The 20,756-nt window shown below is 36.0% G+C and overlaps 4 protein-coding genes across 9 annotated transcripts; 3 read left to right on the top strand and 1 right to left on the bottom strand.

The window, feature by feature from the left end:
* The first annotated feature begins 849 nt into the window (after window positions 1–849).
* Window positions 850–4,639, top strand: LOC122606714 (probable serine/threonine-protein kinase PIX13). Of its 2 annotated transcripts, none has more exons than XM_043779572.1 (6): window positions 850–1,146; window positions 2,281–2,630; window positions 3,013–3,148; window positions 3,307–3,449; window positions 3,538–3,661; window positions 4,012–4,639. In XM_043779572.1, the coding sequence occupies exons 1-6, from the start codon at window positions 1,077–1,079 to the stop codon at window positions 4,467–4,469; spliced, it is 1,281 nt and encodes a 426-aa protein (XP_043635507.1). In that variant the 5' UTR covers window positions 850–1,076; the 3' UTR covers window positions 4,470–4,639. The 2 variants fall into 2 exon arrangements, with proteins under 2 accessions (XP_043635507.1, XP_043635516.1); XM_043779581.1 differs by having other exon boundaries at window positions 2,295–2,630.
* Window positions 4,640–5,238: 599 nt separating this feature from the next.
* LOC122584800 (putative receptor-like protein kinase At5g39000) lies at window positions 5,239–9,873 on the top strand. The gene is made up of 7 exons (XM_043756864.1): window positions 5,239–6,334; window positions 7,138–7,194; window positions 8,092–8,342; window positions 8,428–8,563; window positions 8,727–8,869; window positions 8,957–9,080; window positions 9,241–9,873. The coding sequence occupies exons 1-7, from the start codon at window positions 5,296–5,298 to the stop codon at window positions 9,567–9,569; spliced, it is 2,079 nt and encodes a 692-aa protein (XP_043612799.1). The 5' UTR covers window positions 5,239–5,295; the 3' UTR covers window positions 9,570–9,873.
* A 1,192-nt stretch (window positions 9,874–11,065) lies between these two features.
* Window positions 11,066–20,732, top strand: LOC122603207 (pentatricopeptide repeat-containing protein At2g17140). Of its 5 annotated transcripts, XM_043775861.1 has the most exons (9): window positions 11,066–13,551; window positions 13,651–13,839; window positions 13,948–14,088; window positions 14,751–14,892; window positions 15,348–15,640; window positions 15,837–15,929; window positions 15,997–16,142; window positions 19,937–20,016; window positions 20,437–20,732. In XM_043775861.1, exons 1-2 carry the CDS (start codon window positions 11,066–11,068, stop codon window positions 13,760–13,762), a joined length of 2,598 nt encoding a protein of 865 aa, XP_043631796.1. In that variant the 3' UTR covers window positions 13,763–13,839; window positions 13,948–14,088; window positions 14,751–14,892; window positions 15,348–15,640; window positions 15,837–15,929; window positions 15,997–16,142; window positions 19,937–20,016; window positions 20,437–20,732. The 5 variants fall into 5 exon arrangements, with proteins under 5 accessions (XP_043631796.1, XP_043631787.1, XP_043631813.1 ...); XM_043775852.1 differs by having other exon boundaries at window positions 15,837–16,142; XM_043775878.1 differs by lacking the exon at window positions 15,837–15,929.
* On the bottom strand, window positions 16,180–19,587 carry LOC122603238 (protein NLP4-like). The gene is made up of 5 exons (XM_043775898.1): window positions 19,459–19,587; window positions 18,263–19,264; window positions 18,114–18,161; window positions 17,185–18,037; window positions 16,180–17,106 (listed from the first exon to the last, which is right to left on the bottom strand). The coding sequence occupies exons 2-5, from the start codon at window positions 18,977–18,979 to the stop codon at window positions 16,367–16,369; spliced, it is 2,358 nt and encodes a 785-aa protein (XP_043631833.1). The 5' UTR covers window positions 18,980–19,264; window positions 19,459–19,587; the 3' UTR covers window positions 16,180–16,366.
* Window positions 20,733–20,756: the final 24 nt, after the last annotated feature.

Genomic DNA, 20,756 nt, shown 5'->3' on the forward strand with positions numbered 1-20,756 from the left:
TTCATGATACTTCCATACTTTGAATATGAACATATTTTACTGCATATAACTATATTGTAAAATAATTATTATTATGGATGGATAATTTGTATTGCGAGAATGTTAGTTTTTTTTTCACTACTACAAAGTGGGATAAAACGTGTAATTTTATTTAAAAATAATAATGAATTAATGTACATCCTACACTGTTATCTTCTAAAATATATTTATTATCAACTTTACATTACATATATATCAATCTACACCACTTGATGTTAATACTACCAACTAATAGTAACCGCCGGTCGCCGCACCATCAGACCACATTCACTGACATAGCGTGATCGCGCATATACCTTGCTACTAGCTAACTACAAAAAGATTTTGGTCCTTATCATTGTCTTATCCAAAACAAAAAAGGCATACGATGCATGAACACCTCCTTTTTTCCGGTGTTTTAAACATGTTTTTACATGCAATAACTTTTTAAAAACTTTCACATAGCATACAGATCGATGGTCTAAAGTTAATTTCTTTCCTAACATCTTAAAAAAGCATGTAAAGGTACCGAATTTCCCAGTAAATTTCCAAATAAATGGAGCCCAGTCCTAGAATAGAATTCTTCAGTATTTTATTAATTAAAATATTTTATTTTGAATGGAAATTATTAAGGAAATTAAAATTGAGACACATTTTCTTAAAACACACGCAGGATTGACTTTGACTATGAAAATAGCAAATGACAGACTTGGTCATCCTTCACCTCCACACCCACAAATCATAATGGGATCATTTGTTGTTCTCTTGTATGCCCTCCATATATATATATAAAAAATAGATAAACAATAATAATGGACACACATTAACAAGTTGCATTTCATTATTATGCAAAAATTCCACAAAGAAAATAGTCAAAAGAATCAATATTATTTTTTTTATAAAGGAATTCTAGTCAAAAAAAAAAAACCAGTTTTTGGGAATCAAAGGCTTGACTGATTGTTATCTACATATACACTGATCACAAGACTTAATGATACCCATTTGATCATTACATATTCAAAGAAGAAGTTTTTCTTTTGAAAAACTTGATTAAAATTATGGGCATTTGCTTTTCTTCATCTTCTTCCAATGACCAAACTCCTACCACCACAGGCAATCTCAGTTCAGGTACAAACAAATATCAACTTTTCTAATTATTTTTCTTTTTTCAAATAAAATATTTTTTTGTCATATTCAACGTTTCTTAAAATAGATACTCCGTAATATTTTTGTGTGTTTAGCTTCTTTTAATTGGTAGATAATTTATGTTGACCTTTTGTCATCTAATTTGTATGGTGATATCTGATGATCCTGGTCATGGCAACAACACTTTATAGATTTCTCGATCTTCTTCATGAATTTGTATCATATAATTACTATGTATCTAATATGTGATAATATATTCAGCTTCCTATGACTTATTGTCAAATTTGGATGATTGCATGCTATACTTTCTTAAATATATATATATATATATATATAGTAGGTTAGATTAGGGACTCCTTAAATTAGGGACCATTAGGGACATGTAACTTACACATGTGTAAGTTGTGTAAGTCGTGGTGGCAGTGGTCGCGGCCGCCGGAGGATCATGGTGGTGGTCGGAGATGATGGTGGTTGTATAACTTACACATGTGTAAGTTGTATTTACACATGCGTAAGTCGTGGTTACGGTGGTCGCCGTCACCGGAGGATCATGGTGGTGGTCGGAGATGGTGAAAAATGAATGATTGAGAAGTGTCCTAAATGATCCCTAAAATAAGGAGTCCCTAATTTAACTTTTCCATATATATATATATATATATATATATATTTAGGTTCTGATGTAAATAAAACAAGTAGAGTACTAAAGTATACAAACATAATAGTTATTTTCAGTTAATTGGAAATTGTAGAGTGTTTATACTTATACTGAATCTTTGTGAATCAGTTTTACGGATCATGGTCAAGATCATATGCTATTTGTTTTACTTTAATACTCGTTATATATACTATGATGATGATAATGATATTCATAAAAAAAAAAAAGAACTCTGTTGATTTATTGCCAATGTTGGAGAAAACATCGTGTTGTTTACGGGTTAATCCCCTTTAAATTTTGTGCTTATATTGTATTTCATGGGTTATGGGTTATAGTCACACTTATAAACTCTCATCTAGTAGTTACTTTTATTAAATGGAAAAAATTAATCTTTAAGTTGCATGAAATCTTTTAAAAACCTTGATCATATGATTCTATCTAATATTTTTTGTATATGAAAGTTGGCATTTCACAGACCACCATCAACAGCAGTACTACTTCAAATTCAACAGCATCATCAGGAGCAAGCAGCAAATTATCGCGCGACAGCCAGTTTTCAGCAGCAAGCGGTGGTGACGCTGTCGGTCCAGATGGCTCCATATTGTCACATCCCAATCTTAGGGTATTTAGTTTTGCTGAACTAAAAGTTGCTACTAGAAATTTTCGAAGTGATACAGTTTTAGGCGAAGGTGGTTTTGGAAAGGTTTATAAAGCCTGGCTTGATGACAAGTCGAATTCCAGTTCCAAACAGAATGTAGTTGCTGTCAAAAAGTTGAATTCTGAGAGCATGCAAGGATTAGAAGAATGGCAGGTAATTAGCTAATCCATTAGAAAAGTAGCCCAATAATCAAAAATGGGTCAAAGGGATGAAAATCGCCCAAAGTGAACTTTTGCTGCATACAACCTCATGGGTTGTTTTTTCGAAGAATTTGAAGAATATTGTGATAATATTGTTTTTATTAACCATACATTAAACATATTTTTTTACTTGCAAGAAAAGTGTGAGTTGACAACCAGTTGATCCATTCGGAAAAATGACGTGTCCAGCCCAACTAAACCTTGTCTTGCACTTTTAAATTTTAAGCACTTGTTGCAATATATTGTGCAGTTATGCCTTACCATTTATTCAGGGATTTACTAGCATAAGTTTTTGATATGCTAATGGTGTTGAATTTCATGGTCCATTCGAGCAGACAGAGGTGGACTTTCTAGGAAGGCTTTCTCATCCGAATCTTGTGAAACTATTGGGATATTGTTATGAGGGTACAGAGTTGCTACTTGTATACGAGTTTATGCAAAAAGGAAGCTTGGAAAACCATTTATTTGGAAGTAAGAACTCTTAAAATTGTTGCTAAAATAATCATATTCATATATATTGTGTCTATGTCTATATTATGTTAGAGAATAAAAACATAACTAACAATGAGACATAAAGAATCTTTCATGATATATTTGGATAAAATCTTACTGTTGTCTGAATTTCGCAGGAGGTTCTACTGTTCAACCACTTCCATGGGATCTTCGGCTCAAGATTTCAATAGGAGCAGCAAGGGGACTAGCATTCTTGCACACTTCCGAGAAGCAAGTTATTTACAGAGATTTTAAGGCATCAAATATATTGCTAGATGGGGTAAGTAGTTGTGCTACTAATGTGATCAAGATTATGACCTCTCTGTTTCTCAGTTAGAATGACATTTTTCTGTTCTTGCCTTGGCCAGTCTTATAATGCCAAAATATCTGATTTTGGGCTCGCTAAAACTGGTCCATCAGCAAGTCAATCACACGTAACAACACGTGTTATGGGTACTTATGGCTATGCTGCTCCTGAGTATGTTTCTACAGGTAATTTGAGTCCTTATTGCAAATGACATCGGGTATGTTTCGTTCAAAAGCTTCGAGCCGGGGCTGCAGCTAGGGCTTGGAGCCGGAGCTTAGAAATAGGGCTAGAGGCTGGGGCTTGTATTTCAACCCTTCTTACACAAGTTTTTATTTTAAAGACCTTTCGGGGCTTTTAGGAACTTTTTGGGGCTGGGGCTTTTGATTTCAAATGAATATCCAAACAAGACTATAACTTTAAAAGGGGCTTATATTTAAAAGCTCGGGGCTTTTAAGCTCCTAAAAGCCCTTCCCTAACAGACACATCATTTAGCGCTGTTTGTTTTAATGGTCAAACTTTTGTTCCTTTTTTATAGGGCATTTGTATGTGAAGAGCGACGTCTATGGTTTTGGAATTGTGTTAGTTGAAATGTTAACAGGAATGCGAGCACTTGACACTCAGCGGCCAGCTGCCCAACAAAATCTGGGCGATTGGGTCAAACCATACCTAGCTGACCGAAGGAAGTTAAAGACCATAATGGACTCACGACTCGAAGGAAGATACCCGTCAAAGGCTGCAGGCCAAATCGCTCAGTTAGCCCTCACATGTCTTGGACCCGAACCAAAATCTCGCCCATCAATGCAAGAAGTACTGGAAAAGCTTGAACAACTCGATGCCATAAATGAAAGGCCAAGGGTACCTAGAGTACACAATTCTGTCCATCAATCACCATATCGAAATTCACAACCACCTTCATATCATCGACGTTCTCCACAACCTCATGCTACACTAGAAGGAAACCGTGGAAGTCGTCGCTCGCCAAAAGGGTGGTGAAATTACAATTTTAACCCATGTGGATTTAATGTCTCAAGTGTTATATATAGGTTTTTTTATACACTTTAAGGCCAAGTACATTGTTTGTATAACTTTAAAGAGATTATTGTAGTTAGAGATAGATGTTTAATCTAGTTTTTGTTAGTATGAATTAAAACATACTTTTATAATTACTGCTAAAAATGATACAATCATAAGTTCATTACAATTTGATCCCTTCGGACTGGGCTTGACCATAAGGGTTTTAGAAATACCCATAGGATTAGGGTTTAACTTTCTGGATTTTAACAAGAAACAATGTCTTACTATGTTTTGTGAATTTTTAAGTCCTTTTAATGTCCTTTAGGTAATTGGATGAAAACTCCCTGATCCTATGTACCATTTTGTACCCACTAATTTCTCAGCCAGTCTAGTGTCCAGAACCTCCCCTGTAAAATGGCGGTTGATGACCACTGGGCTATTACCCAATGGTTTTTAATGTCCTTTACTCAATCCGTCCACAAAAAGATTAAATTTTCAACCAACTATTTTATTGAATAATCAGAGAATTTCAAGATAGTTGCTAACACATATATTTATGGACTTAAGTTAAAGAGAACTAACTTCGCTTGATATAAAGAATATTCATAAATATGATATAATTCACAATTTCTTGTCCTTAGCAAGAAAATGAACACCGGAAGAGCAGGGGAAAGGCAGAATCTTCTAGGAAGAAGACTATCATTCTAAAAGTTGACTTGTAAAGTCATCATGGAGGGGTCCAACTATCTCTGTTTCCTTTTGTAAAGTCTTCATGATTTATCCTATCAACTAGTTTGATTCATCAATGATGTCTTTTGAAACTAGCGATGGTATCAAGTCTGAACCTTCTACCTCCACATCTCAATGGTTACAACCACCATGCCGTAAATTCAAACTGCATGAAATTCTTTCAGCAACGGAAAACTTCAACGAATCATTTGTGATTGGTAGTGGGGGCTTTGGAAAAGTGTACAAAGGGAAAGTTATCGTCGGAACTAGTCATGTTGTCGCTGCTATTAAACGGTTAGATCTGATGTCAGATCAAGGAGCAACAGAGTTCTGGGCTGAGGTCGAGATGCTTTCTAAGTTGCGTCACTCTCATCTAGTGTCTTTGATTGGTTATTGTAACTATGAACAGGAAATGATCCTTGTATACGAGTATATGCAGAACGGAACCCTTGAAGATCATCTCCATAAACCACTCCGCACCCATCTTTCTTGGGTTGAGCGGCTAAAGATTTGCATAGGTGCAGCTCGTGGGCTAGACTACCTCCATACTGGAACTGGTATTGAGTTTGGTGTTATACACCGAGATGTCAAAAGTTCAAATATTTTGTTAAACGAAAACTGGGCAGCTAAAATTTCCGATTTTGGGTTGTCCAAAATAGGCCCAACGAATCAGCCACGCACTTATGTCAACACTCTTGTAAAAGGTACTTTCGGGTATCTTGATCCTAACTATTTCGCAACCGGACAGTTGACAAGGAAGTCTGATGTGTACGCTTTTGGGGTGGTATTGCTTGAAATGTTGTGTCAGAAGCGGCCAGTGGATAGGAGTCTTGAATTTGGTTTAGCTACATGGGCACAAGACTCGGTCAAAGAAGGTAACTTAAAGAATATAATTGATTCTGGTATAAGGGGTGAAATATCCCCAAAATGTTTGAAGGGGTTTGCAAAAATTGCCATAAGATGCTTAGAAAGTCATCCAAAGCATCGGCCTACAATGACCGAGGTTATATTCAGTCTCGAATCTATACTTACCTTGCAGTTGCAAAGTCCAGGCAAGTCGATATTTACTAAAATGATTTATGTGTTTCCCTTCAACTCCGCTGCTGAAAACCCAGGTATTTCCTTTATGTGAGTAATGATCTGTTCAACATGTGAGTGTCTAACTTTATATATTATTTATGAAATTCGAAAACTGACATTCTTTTGTTAGAATATATAGCAATGATGTTGTCTTAATATATTATATCCAAAATACATAAACATATGGTATATTAACACATCTTCCCTAAAAGTTAGACCCTCCGTGACTAATTCCAACTATTCTGTTGGACAAAATCATGGTTTATATATAACAGATATATCAAGGTGAATTATCTCATATACCCCGCCACTTTGGTAGGGTGGTAAGGGTCATATGCTTCTTTGGAGTAAGTGGGGGTTCGACCCTCCCTTTGGCGTAATTCTTGGGGAATTTAGATATAGGTAGAATAGGTGTAGAAATTTGTTGTTCCAAAAAAAAAATAAAAAAAAATCTCATATACTATACCCCAATAGGGTGATAGGTCATTGATAAGGTCTTTGTACCTTAAAGTTTCCAACCCGGGTTCGAAGCCTCTACACATTTGTAGGGGGTGGGTGAAGGGTGCATTTGGTGTCTTTTTGAAAGTTTTGAGTTCGATGCCAAGCATTCGGGTAGTTTAGGAATATGACTAGGATACTTTGCCGTTAAAAAATCTATATGGTTCTAGCTTAGGTCCATGAGCCTAGATTAGACTGGAATATTTTTTAAACAAGGATATGATCATTTATGTCTTGACACATGTTATCCAATATTATAAACCTAGGGTATAAAGTAAACATTTTAAAAACATTTAAACTGGACGAGTTAGAATTTGACATATGCTATATTTATTCCTAGATCCATCACTCATCAAGAACACTACTTCAAAGGCAACAATAGGATCAAATAATGACGGTGGGTTTTTGGTTTTGTCCCTTATGTTAACACCTGATAAGAAACAATGATGAAACAAGAATTAAATTGATAATTATATATATATATATATATTAAAAACAAAATCTCGTAAGCCGTGCAAAGAATAGTAACTTTTTTTTTTCATTTTATTTTGGTGGGGTCAACATATTCATTTTTTTTATACTATTAGTTTTTACCTTTTTTCTATTAAAACGGTAAACTTTTATCACCACAAATTTATATAACTTTATTAATTGTTTTTTATACTATTATTTTTTACCTTTTTCTATTAAAATGGTTAAATTTTTACCACCACAAATATTTACATCGGACGAGTTCCAGTTTGACACATGTTATTTTTATTCCTAGATTCGATCAAGAACTTTAAGATATTGAATACCTACTCACTTTCTACTACACTGGTTTGGGATCGAGTTTGATTTCAAATCGATGCTCTCTAGACTTTGGAATTAGGATGAATCAAAAACAACTGTTTTTCCTAGATACAGAGTATACTGGAAAGTAGTTACTATTTCCAAGATAGTACACAGTTTTATTGGTCACAAAGCGAATTAAAAGTAACTGTCATTTATGGTACACATGTTTCTCTAAGGATCAACTGTTTCAACAACGGTACACGGGTTTTTCGGCAGGCAAAGCTAATCAAACCAATAGTTTCTACAAAGAACAGTAGACGGGTTTTTGGTTGCCGGGCAAACCAAAACCAGTTGTTTAAGTGACAACAATAAATGGGTGTTTTTGTCGCAAACCGAGTTAAAGCCAATATATCATTTCACAGAAAACACTACATAGTTCTTTAGGCTGCCTAATTAATAAATACCAACTATTCTAAAACTAAATTATAACTAATACTCAGTGTAAATACTTCATGTTCAGCAGCAAGTGACGTTAACACAGTGGATCCACATGGCTCGATAGTGCCACATCCAAATCTTCGGGTATTTAGCTTTGCTGAACTAAAAGTTGCTACTAGAAATTTTCAAAATGTTACAGTTTTAGGTGAAGGTGGATTTGGAAAGGTTTATAAAGCTTGGATTAAAGACAAGCCGAATTCCAGTTCCAAACAGAATGTAGTTGCTGTGAAAAAGAGGGATTCTAACAGCCTTCAAGGATTGAAAGAATGGCAGGTTGATATTCAGGGATTAATTAGCATAATTTTTTGAAATGGTCTCGGATGCTAACAGTGTTGATATTCATGGTCCATTCGAGCAGTCGGAGGTGGACTTTCTAGGAAGGCTTTTTCATCCGAATCTTGTGAAACTATTGGGATATTGTCATGAGGAGACGGAGTTGCTACTTGTATACGAGTTCATGCAAAAAGGAAACTTCGCAAACCATTTATTTCGAAGTAAACACTCTCAAAAATGCTGCTAAAGTTCATATACATATATATATATATATATATTGGCCTTGTCTATGTTATGTTAGAAGAAAATTACATAACAGTGAGAAATAAAGAATATGTCATGGTATATTCTAATCAAAGTTTTAATGTTGTCGGTATTTCGAAGGAGGTTCTAATGTTCAACCACTTCCATGGGATATTCGGCTCAAGATTTTAATAGGAGCAGCTCAGGGACTAGCATTCTTGCACAGTTCTGAGAACCATGTAATTTACAGAGATTTCAAGGCGTCACACATATTGCTAGATGGGGTAAGTTGTGTTACTTATATGCTCAAGAATATGACCTCTTTGTGGTTCTCAGTTTGCATGACTTTCTTCTGTTCTTGCTTTGGCCAGTCTTACAATGCAAAGATATCTGATTTTGGGCTTGCAAAACTTGGTCCCTCGGATAGTCAATCACACGTTACAACACGTGTTATGGGAACTTATGGCTATGCTGCTCCTGAGTATGTTTCTACAGGTAATTTGAGATTTTGAGTCCTTATTGCAAGTGACGTCATTTAGAGCTGTATGTTTAACTGGTTGAACCTCAGAATTCATCTCATACAAAACAAAACAAAACCAGTATCCATTGCACCCACATATTGAGCAATCTAAAAAATTATGTTCTTATTTTACAGGGCATTTGTATGTGAAGAGTGACGTCTATGGTTTTGGAATTGTGTTAGTTGAAATGTTAACAGGAATGCGAGCACTTGACACTCAGCGGCCAGCTGCCCAACAAAATCTGGGCGATTGGGTCAAACCATACCTAGCTGACCGAAGGAAGTTAAAGACCATAATGGACTCACGACTCGAAGGAAGATACCCGTCAAAGGCTGCAGGCCAAATCGCTCAGTTAGCCCTCACATGTCTTGGACCCGAACCAAAATCCCGCCCATCCATGAAAGAAGTGGTGAAAAAGCTCAAACAAGTCTATGCCATAAGTGAAACGCCAAAGGTACTCTAGAGTACACAATTCTGTCCATTAATTACTATATCAACACTCACAACCATGAACCACCTTCACATCATCGACGTTCTCCACAATCTCATGCCACACCAGAAGAGAACCGAGGAAGTCGCCGGTCACCAAAAGGGTGGTTAAATTACAATTTTACCCATGTGGAATTAAAGTCTCAGGTGTTATTATATAGGTTATTTTATACGCTTAATTTATGACCAAGTACATTGTGTGTAAAACTTTCAAAGAGCTTATAGCAGTTTGATGTTGTTTTTGTTTGAGTTTTACAATTATTGCTAAATAATACAATCATAAGTTGATTACATATCCTATGCCCTGTAGCATAAATTCTACAATTATGGATATATGCTAAGTCTTTGCATGGTATGGTTTGTGAGACCTCTGAAGGAAAAGGTGGTATATTTTAAGCCGCCTTCAGTATATTCAGTGCAAAAAAAAAAAAAAAATTATCTCTTTCTAGATCTTTTCATATCTCTTATAAAACTGGTCCACACAGAAAAGATCATGCAATGGTTAAAGGTTACATAATGTTTGTATCTGTTTATATTTGTCTATAATTCATTTTCCTAAGTATTACTATTCATTTACAATGTTAATCCAAGAATATATATATGTACTTGGACTAAACGAACGAACGAACAAACAAATGAAAGGTAACGTACGATCGCCAACTATAACAACAACAATACTTAATTAAAAAGAGTGTGAACTATTGAACTAATTACTCAGCTCACAGTAGAAATATAGTTATTCCCGTGATTGATTGATTAGGAGAATATATCACTATAACTAGGAGAATAACTCACAAAGTCACTTGCCACTAAAAGGAAGTTGTGGAGGCATATAAATTTCTTCAAAATCTGGTTCTCACTAATTTGCTGAGGAAATTGAAATCATTTCTGAATTATTGAAATTTTTGGGTGATGTGATGTTAAAGTGATAAGCAAAAAGTTTCAAGTGTTATTAGATCATTTGTAAAGACGGGTTGAAAAGACTAGGTAAAAAGGGATCACAGGAGTGGGTGAAAGGGTTAAGGAGACCATGGTGAAAAATAGTGATATTTTCGCTGGTGAACCCTATCACTTGTCTCACTTCCTACTTTTTTTTTTTTTTTAGATTTTTTTAAGATTTTTTTTATACTTTGCTTGAGTGTTTAGTTATATGATGGTGTATTAAATTGAGTATGTGAGACCAAATGGAAAATAAATGATTAAGGGAAAAAATAAAAAATGAATAAGTGAGAAAATGATTTTAATGTCAAAAATTTTTTACTTGAGAAGGTGATTCTAATGTCAAAAAATTTTATTCTAAACGGTCGAAAAAGAAAGTGATCAGTTACCACCAATTTTTTAATGATACCCCATTAAATGTGTTTTATAGTGTTCAAAGTGGCCACGTTTGGCAAAAGTGATGGATGCCGAGGTCAAACATGAGGTTATTTGATCTCCCGCTTAGTAAAAGAAACTATGAAAATTTGAAAAATGGAAGCAGCTGCAAAGGAACTGACCAAAGCTCTAACAAAAAACACCAACAATCCAATATTAGCATGGCAAATTTTCAAACGCATGACTTCAAATCCCAATTTCCCATCCAATTCATTCAATCAATCAATCCCTCTTCTCACCAAAATCTTAATAAATGCCAAAATGTTCACCCAAATCAACACCCTTCATCAACTCGTTCTCTCAAATTCACCCGATTTTTCGGGTTTGCTCATCCGGGCTATTGCGAATTCGGGTCATTTCAATCTTGCTGTTTCCCAATTGCAAGCTTTTCGATCACTTCACCCGAATAAGCCTCTACCCGTTTCGTTGTATAATGTACTTATAAGGTTGTCGATTCAGGAAAATGACACGGGATGTGTTCGGATGTTGTATAAGGATATGGTTGTGTGCAGAGTTGCTCCAGATACTTATACTTTTAATCTTTTGATTGGCGGATTATGTGATTCGGGTTGTTTAGATGATGCACGTAAGGTGTTTGATAAAATGTCTGACAGAGGGTGTCGGGTTAACGAGTTTACGTTTGGGATTTTGGTTCGTGGGTATTGTAGAGCTGGACGTGCTAGTGAAAGTTTGGAGCTTTTAGAGGTGATGAGGAGTATGGAGGCTGTCCCGAATATTGTTGTTTATAATACGTTAGTTTCCGCTTTTTGTAAGGAAGGTAAGACTGATGAAGCGGAGAAGTTGGTTGAGAGGATGCGAGAGGATGGGCTTGTTCCGAACGTGGTTACTTTTAATTCCAGAATTTCGGGTCTATGTAGGTCGGGGAAAGTTTTGGAGGCTTCGAGGATCTTTAGAGATATGCAAGTTGATAAGGATTTAGGGTTGCCACAGCCGGATATTATAACTTACAATTTGATGCTCGAAGGATTTTGCAAGGAAGGAATGATGGAGGAAGTGAAGACACTGATTGAATGTATGAAGGAAATCGGTGTTGATTTGGGAGTAGAAAGTTATAATATATGGTTGTTGGGTTTGCTGAGAAATGGACTGGTTTTGGAGGCACAAGCTGTTCTTGATGAGATGACAGAAAAGGGTTTGCATCCGACCATTGTTTCGTACAATACCCTGATGGATGGTTTATGCAAGAACGGTATGTTACGTGATGCAAAAATGGTCATGAGTTTAATGAAAAGTTGTGGAGTGGTTCCTGATGTGGTCTCTTATAGCATCCTCATTCATGGCTACTGTAAAAAAGGTAATATCAGTGAAGCTAATAATATTCTACGTAATATGATCGCAAATGGCTGTTTTCCCAATAATTACACTTGCAACAGCTTGCTTAAGAGCCTTTGGAAAGAGGGGAAAGTAGTAGAGGCAGAGGAGTTGCTGAATAAAATGAAAGAAGGGGGTTATGCCTTGGATATGGTGACCTATAATATCGTTCTTGATGGACTATGTAAAGCTGGTAAAGTGGACAGAGCAATTGAAACCATGCATGAATTGTGGAATCAAGAGAGTGATGCTCCTGGTGCCGTAGGTGATTCATATATCGGCTTTGACAATGATAACAATAAGAATAGTTGTAAACCTGACTTAATTACTTATTCGACTATTATTAATGCGTTATGCAAGGATGGGAAGCTTGATGAAGCCAAAAAGAAGCTTGTAGAAATGATAGGGAGAAATATATACCCAGATTCAATTATTTACGATATTTTTGTATACAATCTATGTAAAATGGGAAAGGTATCTTCTGCATTTCGGGTTCTCAAGGACATGGAGAAAAAAGGATACAACAAGAGCTTACAAACATACAACTCTTTAATCCTTGGTTTAGGAATGAAGAGTCAATTCTTCGAAATGTATGGGTTGATGGATGAAATGAAAGAAAGAGGTATCTCTCCTAACGTTTTTACGTACAACAATATGATAAGATGTTTATGTGAGTCGGGGCAAATTGATGATGCCACTAAACTATTGGATGAAATGTTGACTAATGGTGTATCTCCAAACATTTCGACCTTTAAATTATTAATCAGACCTCTATGCCAGATAGGAGAGTTCAGACCAGCCCAGGATGTATTTGATATAGCAGTAAGTATATTTGGTCATAAGGAAGTTCTGTATAGCTTCATGTTCAATGAGTTAGTTGCTGGAGAAGAGCTATTGGAAGCAAAGGACGTTTTCATGTCCTCATTGGATAGGTGTTTTGACATTGGGAACTTTATATACCAAGATTTCATTGGTAGACTCTGCAAGGCTGAAATGATTGAATGTGCCAGCATTGTTCTCAGGAAAATGATTAAAACAGGATACTCATTTGAACCTGCTTCATTTATGCCAGTAATTGATGGCTTGCGCCTGACAGGAAATAATCCGGAAGCTGATGAATTTGCTCAGTGGATGCTTGATATGGGATCAGAGCCTAAGGTTACAAATAAAATTAACCAAAATGCTAGGGTGTTTACCCGCAGAAAACCTGCAAACAACAAAGAAAACAATTGGCAGAGCATACTGCACAGGTATGATTTTCAAAAGAGTCCCTTCATTATCACTCGCTCCAGTTCAGCAACTTTTATATATATCATTCTGATGTATAATTTTTATCTGATTCTTGACAGAGATGATGGCAGTGGTTCCGCTATGAAAATTGTGAATAAGTTACAGAAAGGATGGGGTCATGCAAGAATATCAAATTTGCAGTCCCCCGAGTATGACTTATTTGATAGCTGAGAGAGTATTGATATAAAATTTTCCAGACACTAGTTATTTGTCTTATGTATCCATTTAAATCAGGGCTAAATTTTAAGGTATTAAGATATACCAATCAAATTTCCGTATTTTATCTTTCTCAAATCTCTTTTTCTCTTTTAAAATAGGTTTTGTTCTAATCTCAACTAAAGTCTTTCTATTAACAGGTTACAGCCTGTAACTTTTTATGGGAGGAAACTGCTACAAGAGCACTGTGGTGTCTTAAAAGTCTGGAAAGTTGTATAATAAAGATGTTTGTGCATCTACAGATTAAAGTGCTCAAGTTGTTCATCTACAATAATGTCAAGGTACCAAATTACTAATGGCTATGGCTGTATGATTTACATATAACGATTGTAATCAATATCTCACTCATATTATTTAGTATTATGCTCTACTTCAAATCTATAAGAAGCTCTGTCGTATTGCTTATTAAGTCCCTATGGTTGTCATGATACACAATATTCATTCTGTATTTAGTTATTTACCAGTCTGAGGTGCTCACTATGGTCAATTTTCTTCTCTTTTTATATACCCTCACTATGGTCAATGCTTAATTTTCTAGTGCTCCATCTAGTCTCTGAAAATTGCAGAACTTCTGGTTTGTGATGCCTCATATACCATTTTGTACTTTCCCTTTTGGAAAAATCCAAAGCCAAAGTTAACTATTTAACCATTTGCGACTTTCGCTTATATTATCACTACTGATGTTGCAGACAGGAGTGAAACATAATAAAGGGTTATAATCTACAGGGTCCTTCACGTTCTGTGCATCCCCTATCCCCCCCCCCCCCCCCCCCCCACCACCGCCCCCCACCACCACACACACAAATTAAAAGAGAAAAGAAAAATAAAGAAACATGAAACTTCATCGGAGGAACTCAAGCGTTCAAGCTTGGCACTATTAGTGATGGCTAATATCTTTAATGCTCATGACAGCTGTTTATTGTTGAGTTTATCTTTGGTTCAGGCCGTTCAGCCAATCAAAGCTATTCAGAAACAACAAACCATGTGTTCAATTGGTGGTCACGTATTTGCCAAATCTGACATCGAATCTGTTGGAGAGGCAAGTAAAATTCGTAGCTGCCATTACATTTTACCTGTGAGTTAAGGTACAAATTCTTCTCAGTTGTTTATAGCAGCAACCATCATCATACTTCATTGACACGGTTTAATGTCATGCTTCAAAAACATTGGCTGGCCTATAAGCATAAACTATTTGCAATCAAAAATCATCATAAACTTAGTTACTGTGCCTTCAGTAAAGTTTAAATATTGAGCTGCCTCTTGCTTTTGATTCCAGTAAGAGTATGGTCCTAGATTAGTTGGTTTTTGTAATTCTCCGATAGCAGGAATTCAAATGCTTATTTTCTACTAAAGACTGCTTTTGTAATCAGATCTACGTGTTTGCTTTTGCACACCCTTTGCATTAAATCTTGCACATGATGTGCGAAGTATTGTACACATCAAACTTTTGTGAATCAGGCATTAAGGGATGCGTAGAAGTATTGGACATAACTTTTGATATTCTGAGTACAAATTAATACTAAATCGGCTTATTTTCCAGTGACGATCACCTCTCCATAATGACCTACATTGAAGAGGTAGAATATCTCCAATGATGCTATACTAATCTAATGGTAAATCAAGCATACTAAACTATATCTGTTAATCCCTATTTATAGAGCTATGTAATTATGGATATATTATAGTTATTAGTAACTGAATCATTGTAGTACCATTGCCATTATACTGTTTTTGGTGTTGTTATGTATGGGTTTAACAGTACCATCAGAGCAAACTGGCACAGCTGAATTGACTACTACGTAAATGCATAATCGTTGGGGGTAGGCGATCAAAGTACTTTCTTCTTTTCCTAAATCTCTTATAAAATTATAATGCCTTCCCATTGGCCAGTCGTGTATGGGGACGTGCTATATATAACGTGGATAAGAGCTACTGATTGTAGTATTACTAAGCGATCATATTCTAACATTAGATGTTCAACAGTTTTTCAATCTTGAGAACTTACATTTACAGTTTTTCTCTCTAATAGAACTGCTAGAACATGTGGCAGAAGGAAGTGGGAGAAAATATGAAATCTGAATTCTTGTGTTATTCTTCTTTACTGATTTTCGATATAACTTAGGTAAAATCTAGTGTATGCAATAAAAGCAACCAGAATGGTATTTAATCTGACAATAATATATTTACAGGGTTCGAGTTTCGACATAGTCACTGTCAGGGAGTAAAAGAAAACGAAATAGAAGCAGAGAAGTATATGGAGGTACAGAGAACTCATGCGACGGTTGTTACGGCTACTAGAAGTCTAGAACTTGTCCGTGTGTTTCCAGAATTCCAGGTATTTATAGTATAATCAGTGTAATCACTCAAACTCCTAATCCCAAAAGCATGAAAACTAGTTGTTTGTTATAGTAATTAGCTATTTACACACTTACAGTTATCAATCAATGAAAGAACCTAACAACGACCATGCCCTTATGGATGGACATTTATATAGAAATTTACACGCATCATATATATATATATAGTTATTCCACACGACTGCCTATAAATATGTTGTCGTTAGGATGAGCCATTGCTAGTAAAAGGACTTCCTGGTTCCAAATGAAAAGATGGGTGAAGGAAGAGTTTAATTGTGCAGCTTTTAGATGCTATGTTGATATCCATGCATTCCTCAAGATCTGCATCGCAAGTCAATAATACCCATTCAGAGTCGTCATCCAAGTACTTAAGAGTGATACTGTTCATATCATGTATGCTAAATCGCCTCATTATCTCTCTTTGCAAATCTCCAAAACCCCCATGTTGTGACATAGTCAGTCGTTTTTTTTGTTCACCATAAACAACTTGTACTCGGAAAGCACCTTCGTTTCTTGATATGGGACTGCTCTTCAAACCACTATGAGGATGGTGATTATCTCCCTGAGTCCATACTAATGACTTTCTTTCATCTTGAGCTTTTTCCTTGAGCAACCCACCAGGCTTTCCTATATGTGAAGTATTTCCTTGTGAACAACAAAGGCTTGAACAAGAATTGTGGCTGCCATGGGATGAAGAACATGATGCTGATTTGAAGAGGTTGATACAGTCATTAGTTGGTTTAGGACTACTTTTGATGGGAGAGCTTAGTTCTGGGAAGTTTGTATAAAATGATCCAAGTTGAATGGTACCCTCCGCACCTTGGACTGAGTCAATAATCAGCTGGAGTTTTTTCAGAGAATGACCTACTTTTTTTATCTTTCGAGAAGGCCATCTCATAATTCCATGTTCTCTGCATATCCTTTTCAAAGTTGTCGGGCAAACTGAAACCATCAACCAGAATTAGCAAATTATCAAATTTTACAGGACAATTTAATTAGTTAAAAGAGATGGTAGCTAACCTCCAATGTTCTTAGCAGCATCTTTCAGACTCCCTGGAAAGTATTGCTGAAGAACTGGTAAAGTTATGTTTCTTTCTGCCTTCACTCGTTTCTTTTCATCTGATCTTCTGGTGACTGATGATCGCCTTCTCCGTTTTGGTCTCGTATCTGGCTGAATCTGCTTTCCACATCCCAAGGTGTCGTATTGGTTTATCACTTGGAATTCTTGTGGTTCCTCCTTGTGAGACCCCATGGAAACAGTGAAACTTTCACCCCTGTGTTCGGCTTCCAGCATGTGAGAAATCCAAGAAGGCTCACTTGTTTCTTTAACTTCATCTGCTAATTCCTCATCATTTATTACATGCAAACTCTTGGAAACATGTTGTATCACATAAGATATTGAGCTTAGCATCTGTTTTTGATCTTCATCAGTTCTGCAATCATGAGGAAGGAAGAATTCCAAAATGAAATCAATAGACTCCATGTAGGTGCTACGGAGGCGTATTGCTACCGCACCCCCAAGTCCAAATAACTTGGCATGTTCAGCTAGAGGATATTCAGCTCTACAAAAAGCTGTGATGTCAGTAGCAAAACATGGTTGGTTTGTTACCAGTGCTTTACCAGCAATACCTTCTCCCTGAAGCAGGTGTAGCTGAGAGCATGCCTCGTAGAACCCTAAAACATGTGGATCAAACACATAGGAAGCCGAACTTATGACAGAGATGCATGCAGCAGATTGCTGTGGGCACCCACCTCTACCAAGCTGAGCACACGTGCCCCATGTTTGAGCCAATGGCAAACAATGTGTCTCGCATACAGATTTCAATACTTGTCTGATCTCCGCCATAATTACTTCATAAGATCCGTTGTAATCCTGATAGGCAGAAGCAATGTAATATTAGGAAGGTGTTTGTAATTTCCAGCTGCAATATTTTAGGTACTATCGTTACCTTTAGCTTAGGATGAATCAAGAACTCAGAACTCCGTAGATCAAAAGCCTGCAAAAATAACGTCTTAGAAACGATTCAGCCAAGAGTTTAAGATAGTGGGAGAGAAAATGTGATTTAGAAACATATACACAAATTGATTAAGAAGAGACCTCAAGAGCTGTGCAGATGTTGTTGAGTTGATCATGATAGTTGACATACTGAGATGTGGTCACGATCTCAATGACACCCAAGCAAGTTCCACTCCCTAGTTCAAAAACAGGAATATCAAGAAACCCGCAAAACTGGTGAGCATTTTGATTTATATCCTCCTTCCCACGAGGAGTACACATGGGAAACTTCTTCAAGAAAACAAGGCTAGGTAAGCCAAAGAACGCCTCTGAATCATCATCAGTAGCAAAAAGTTGGCTCTTGGAAATCTCTCTATAATCGAGTAGGCCTTTACTTCGTGAGTTAAGGATAAAAGGTTGGTCCTCTGTGGTAAGGACACATTCACCTCCTCGTGCTACAGGCAGCCATAGTTGTATAAGAATATCTACGTCTGTTATGGACTCTTTTAAATAATGAATTGCCTGAATGAGTCGCTTCTGAGGTGTTTGGTCATCAAAGAATGTGTCTGTCGATGGGTACGCATAAGAGGGTGTCCCAAAAGGTTTCACATCTGTTTCTTCTTCAAAATTCCTTTGAGAAAGGTTTGGGTACAAACAACTCAGGTATGTCTCTGAGGAATTACGGTATGATGATGACGAATCTGAAGGGTTTGAAAATGACAAGTCGTATGATGAGTCATCCATAGCAGTTAGAGAACTTTCTTTTGTCGATCCAAACATGGTGGTAGTTTTAGGTGTAAAGGAGGCAAGATTATCCATAATGAATTTATTTTTTCTTCTTAAGTCAAATATTATAAGAGAATAAAAGCTATAAAGATGTATATGTAGAAAGTAGGGAGAAATGAATCAGGATCCACAACACACAAGATTCATATAGAGATAAAACAAGAAGAGGGACTTCCAGGAAGGATTGGTTTTGCTTGTCTGCAGATATCTTGTCAGTCTGTATGGCTGCGTTAACATCCTTCTTTCGACAGATAGCTACACGTATTTTTTCAGATATAAAGAGCCAAATGCACCTGCTTTTTGTGCATCCAGGAGTACCTAAAGCAACAAGTTGAAATCAAATGTCCGAAAGTTTCTGAAGAAAGTTGATATACATAGGTTGATTTTACAATTATAAACATTAAACTTACAAGTTAGAACCGTATTACACTTTAAAGAACATGAATTACAGAAAATAATAGCAAAAGATATATATGAGAGTCAAACAAACATAAAGGACAAGAATGACTCACTTTAGTGAATTGTAATGCTGTACGAGCTTTCAGAATAAGATTCAAGAAGATGAGGGGTGGTGAGATGTAGATATCATGCAGAAACTAAGCCACAGTTTGTATTTCACCTGGTGTAGTGGTCAGGTACAATACACGCACATTTGCACATCCGCAAGTTTTCACTTCTTGGCATTTATATAGAAGAGAATGAGACATTAGGACCACATATGTTTTTTTTTTGTATTTTATAGAAGTTTAGGTGGGAATAATTAGCTTGATATATATACGTGTATAATTAAACAATGTAACGAAAGTTGACTAAGTTGAGATGTACGCTTTTTTCTCCAGGAACCTTAATGTCATGTCTTAAAATTTTCCTACAAATATGTAGTTAACAATTTTACTGATACAAAGGAATCTTATAATTGTGTTTGTTCAATAGTTTGACTAATGAGATTCCTAAGCATGGTTTTAACAGTTTAACTTTTTTTTTTCCTAGCTCATTTTTGCATGTGGGGAGACAACTAAAAGCTAGGGTAGCTCTTGCATAGAATGGAAAGAGTAGCGCTTTCGTATCAGGTATTTTTTCTTGCAGTTAATCAGAATTACGCTTGCTTATTTTTCTTGCAGCAGACAGAAATAAGCTTAATTGTTTGTTGCTCTATGATGTTAAAACAAGTCTATTAAGCATATGATACCTTAATCCTTTTTCCGTAATTATTATTGAGCATGACCACATTCTTTTTATTTATTCGCTTTTGAGAAAGTATTCCTCATCAAGATTTTTTAGATGACATGGTATCAGATACTTGTTTGCTTGCATCTATTTTGAGTTGTTGATTGATCATTTGATGTTTCTCTATGCTTTTGGATTATATCTTTGCTAAAAAAATTGCATCGTCTATGCTTTTGGAATTTTTTCCTTCTGGATCTGCATGTGAATTCGAAAATTTTGCAAATGCTATATTTTTTTGTGTGTAATAAGTCATGTTTTTGCAGATGTAGCAACCTCAAGGTATTGAATTTGAGATCTTAGCATCACGCGCTCCTGTGGTGGCAAAGGCAAATGTGACACTGGTATTTGATCCTCAACTTGCTTATATTCAAATAAGATTTGGTGAGCTTCGGTGTATCCATTAGATTTGATTCAGATTTCCAAGATATGTTAGAGGTGCACATTGATTTTATGCTAGAAAGACGATATATATATATATATATATATATATGTTATGTTTCTTTCATACAAGAATCTTTATCTAGTATCCAACAATAAAACGAATGCATTTTGTACTTTCTACCTGAAATTTCGATAAACTACC

This window comes from Erigeron canadensis, chromosome 1 (genome assembly GCF_010389155.1).
Source record: "Erigeron canadensis isolate Cc75 chromosome 1, C_canadensis_v1, whole genome shotgun sequence".
In the NCBI taxonomy this organism is placed as follows: domain Eukaryota; kingdom Viridiplantae; phylum Streptophyta; class Magnoliopsida; order Asterales; family Asteraceae; genus Erigeron; species Erigeron canadensis.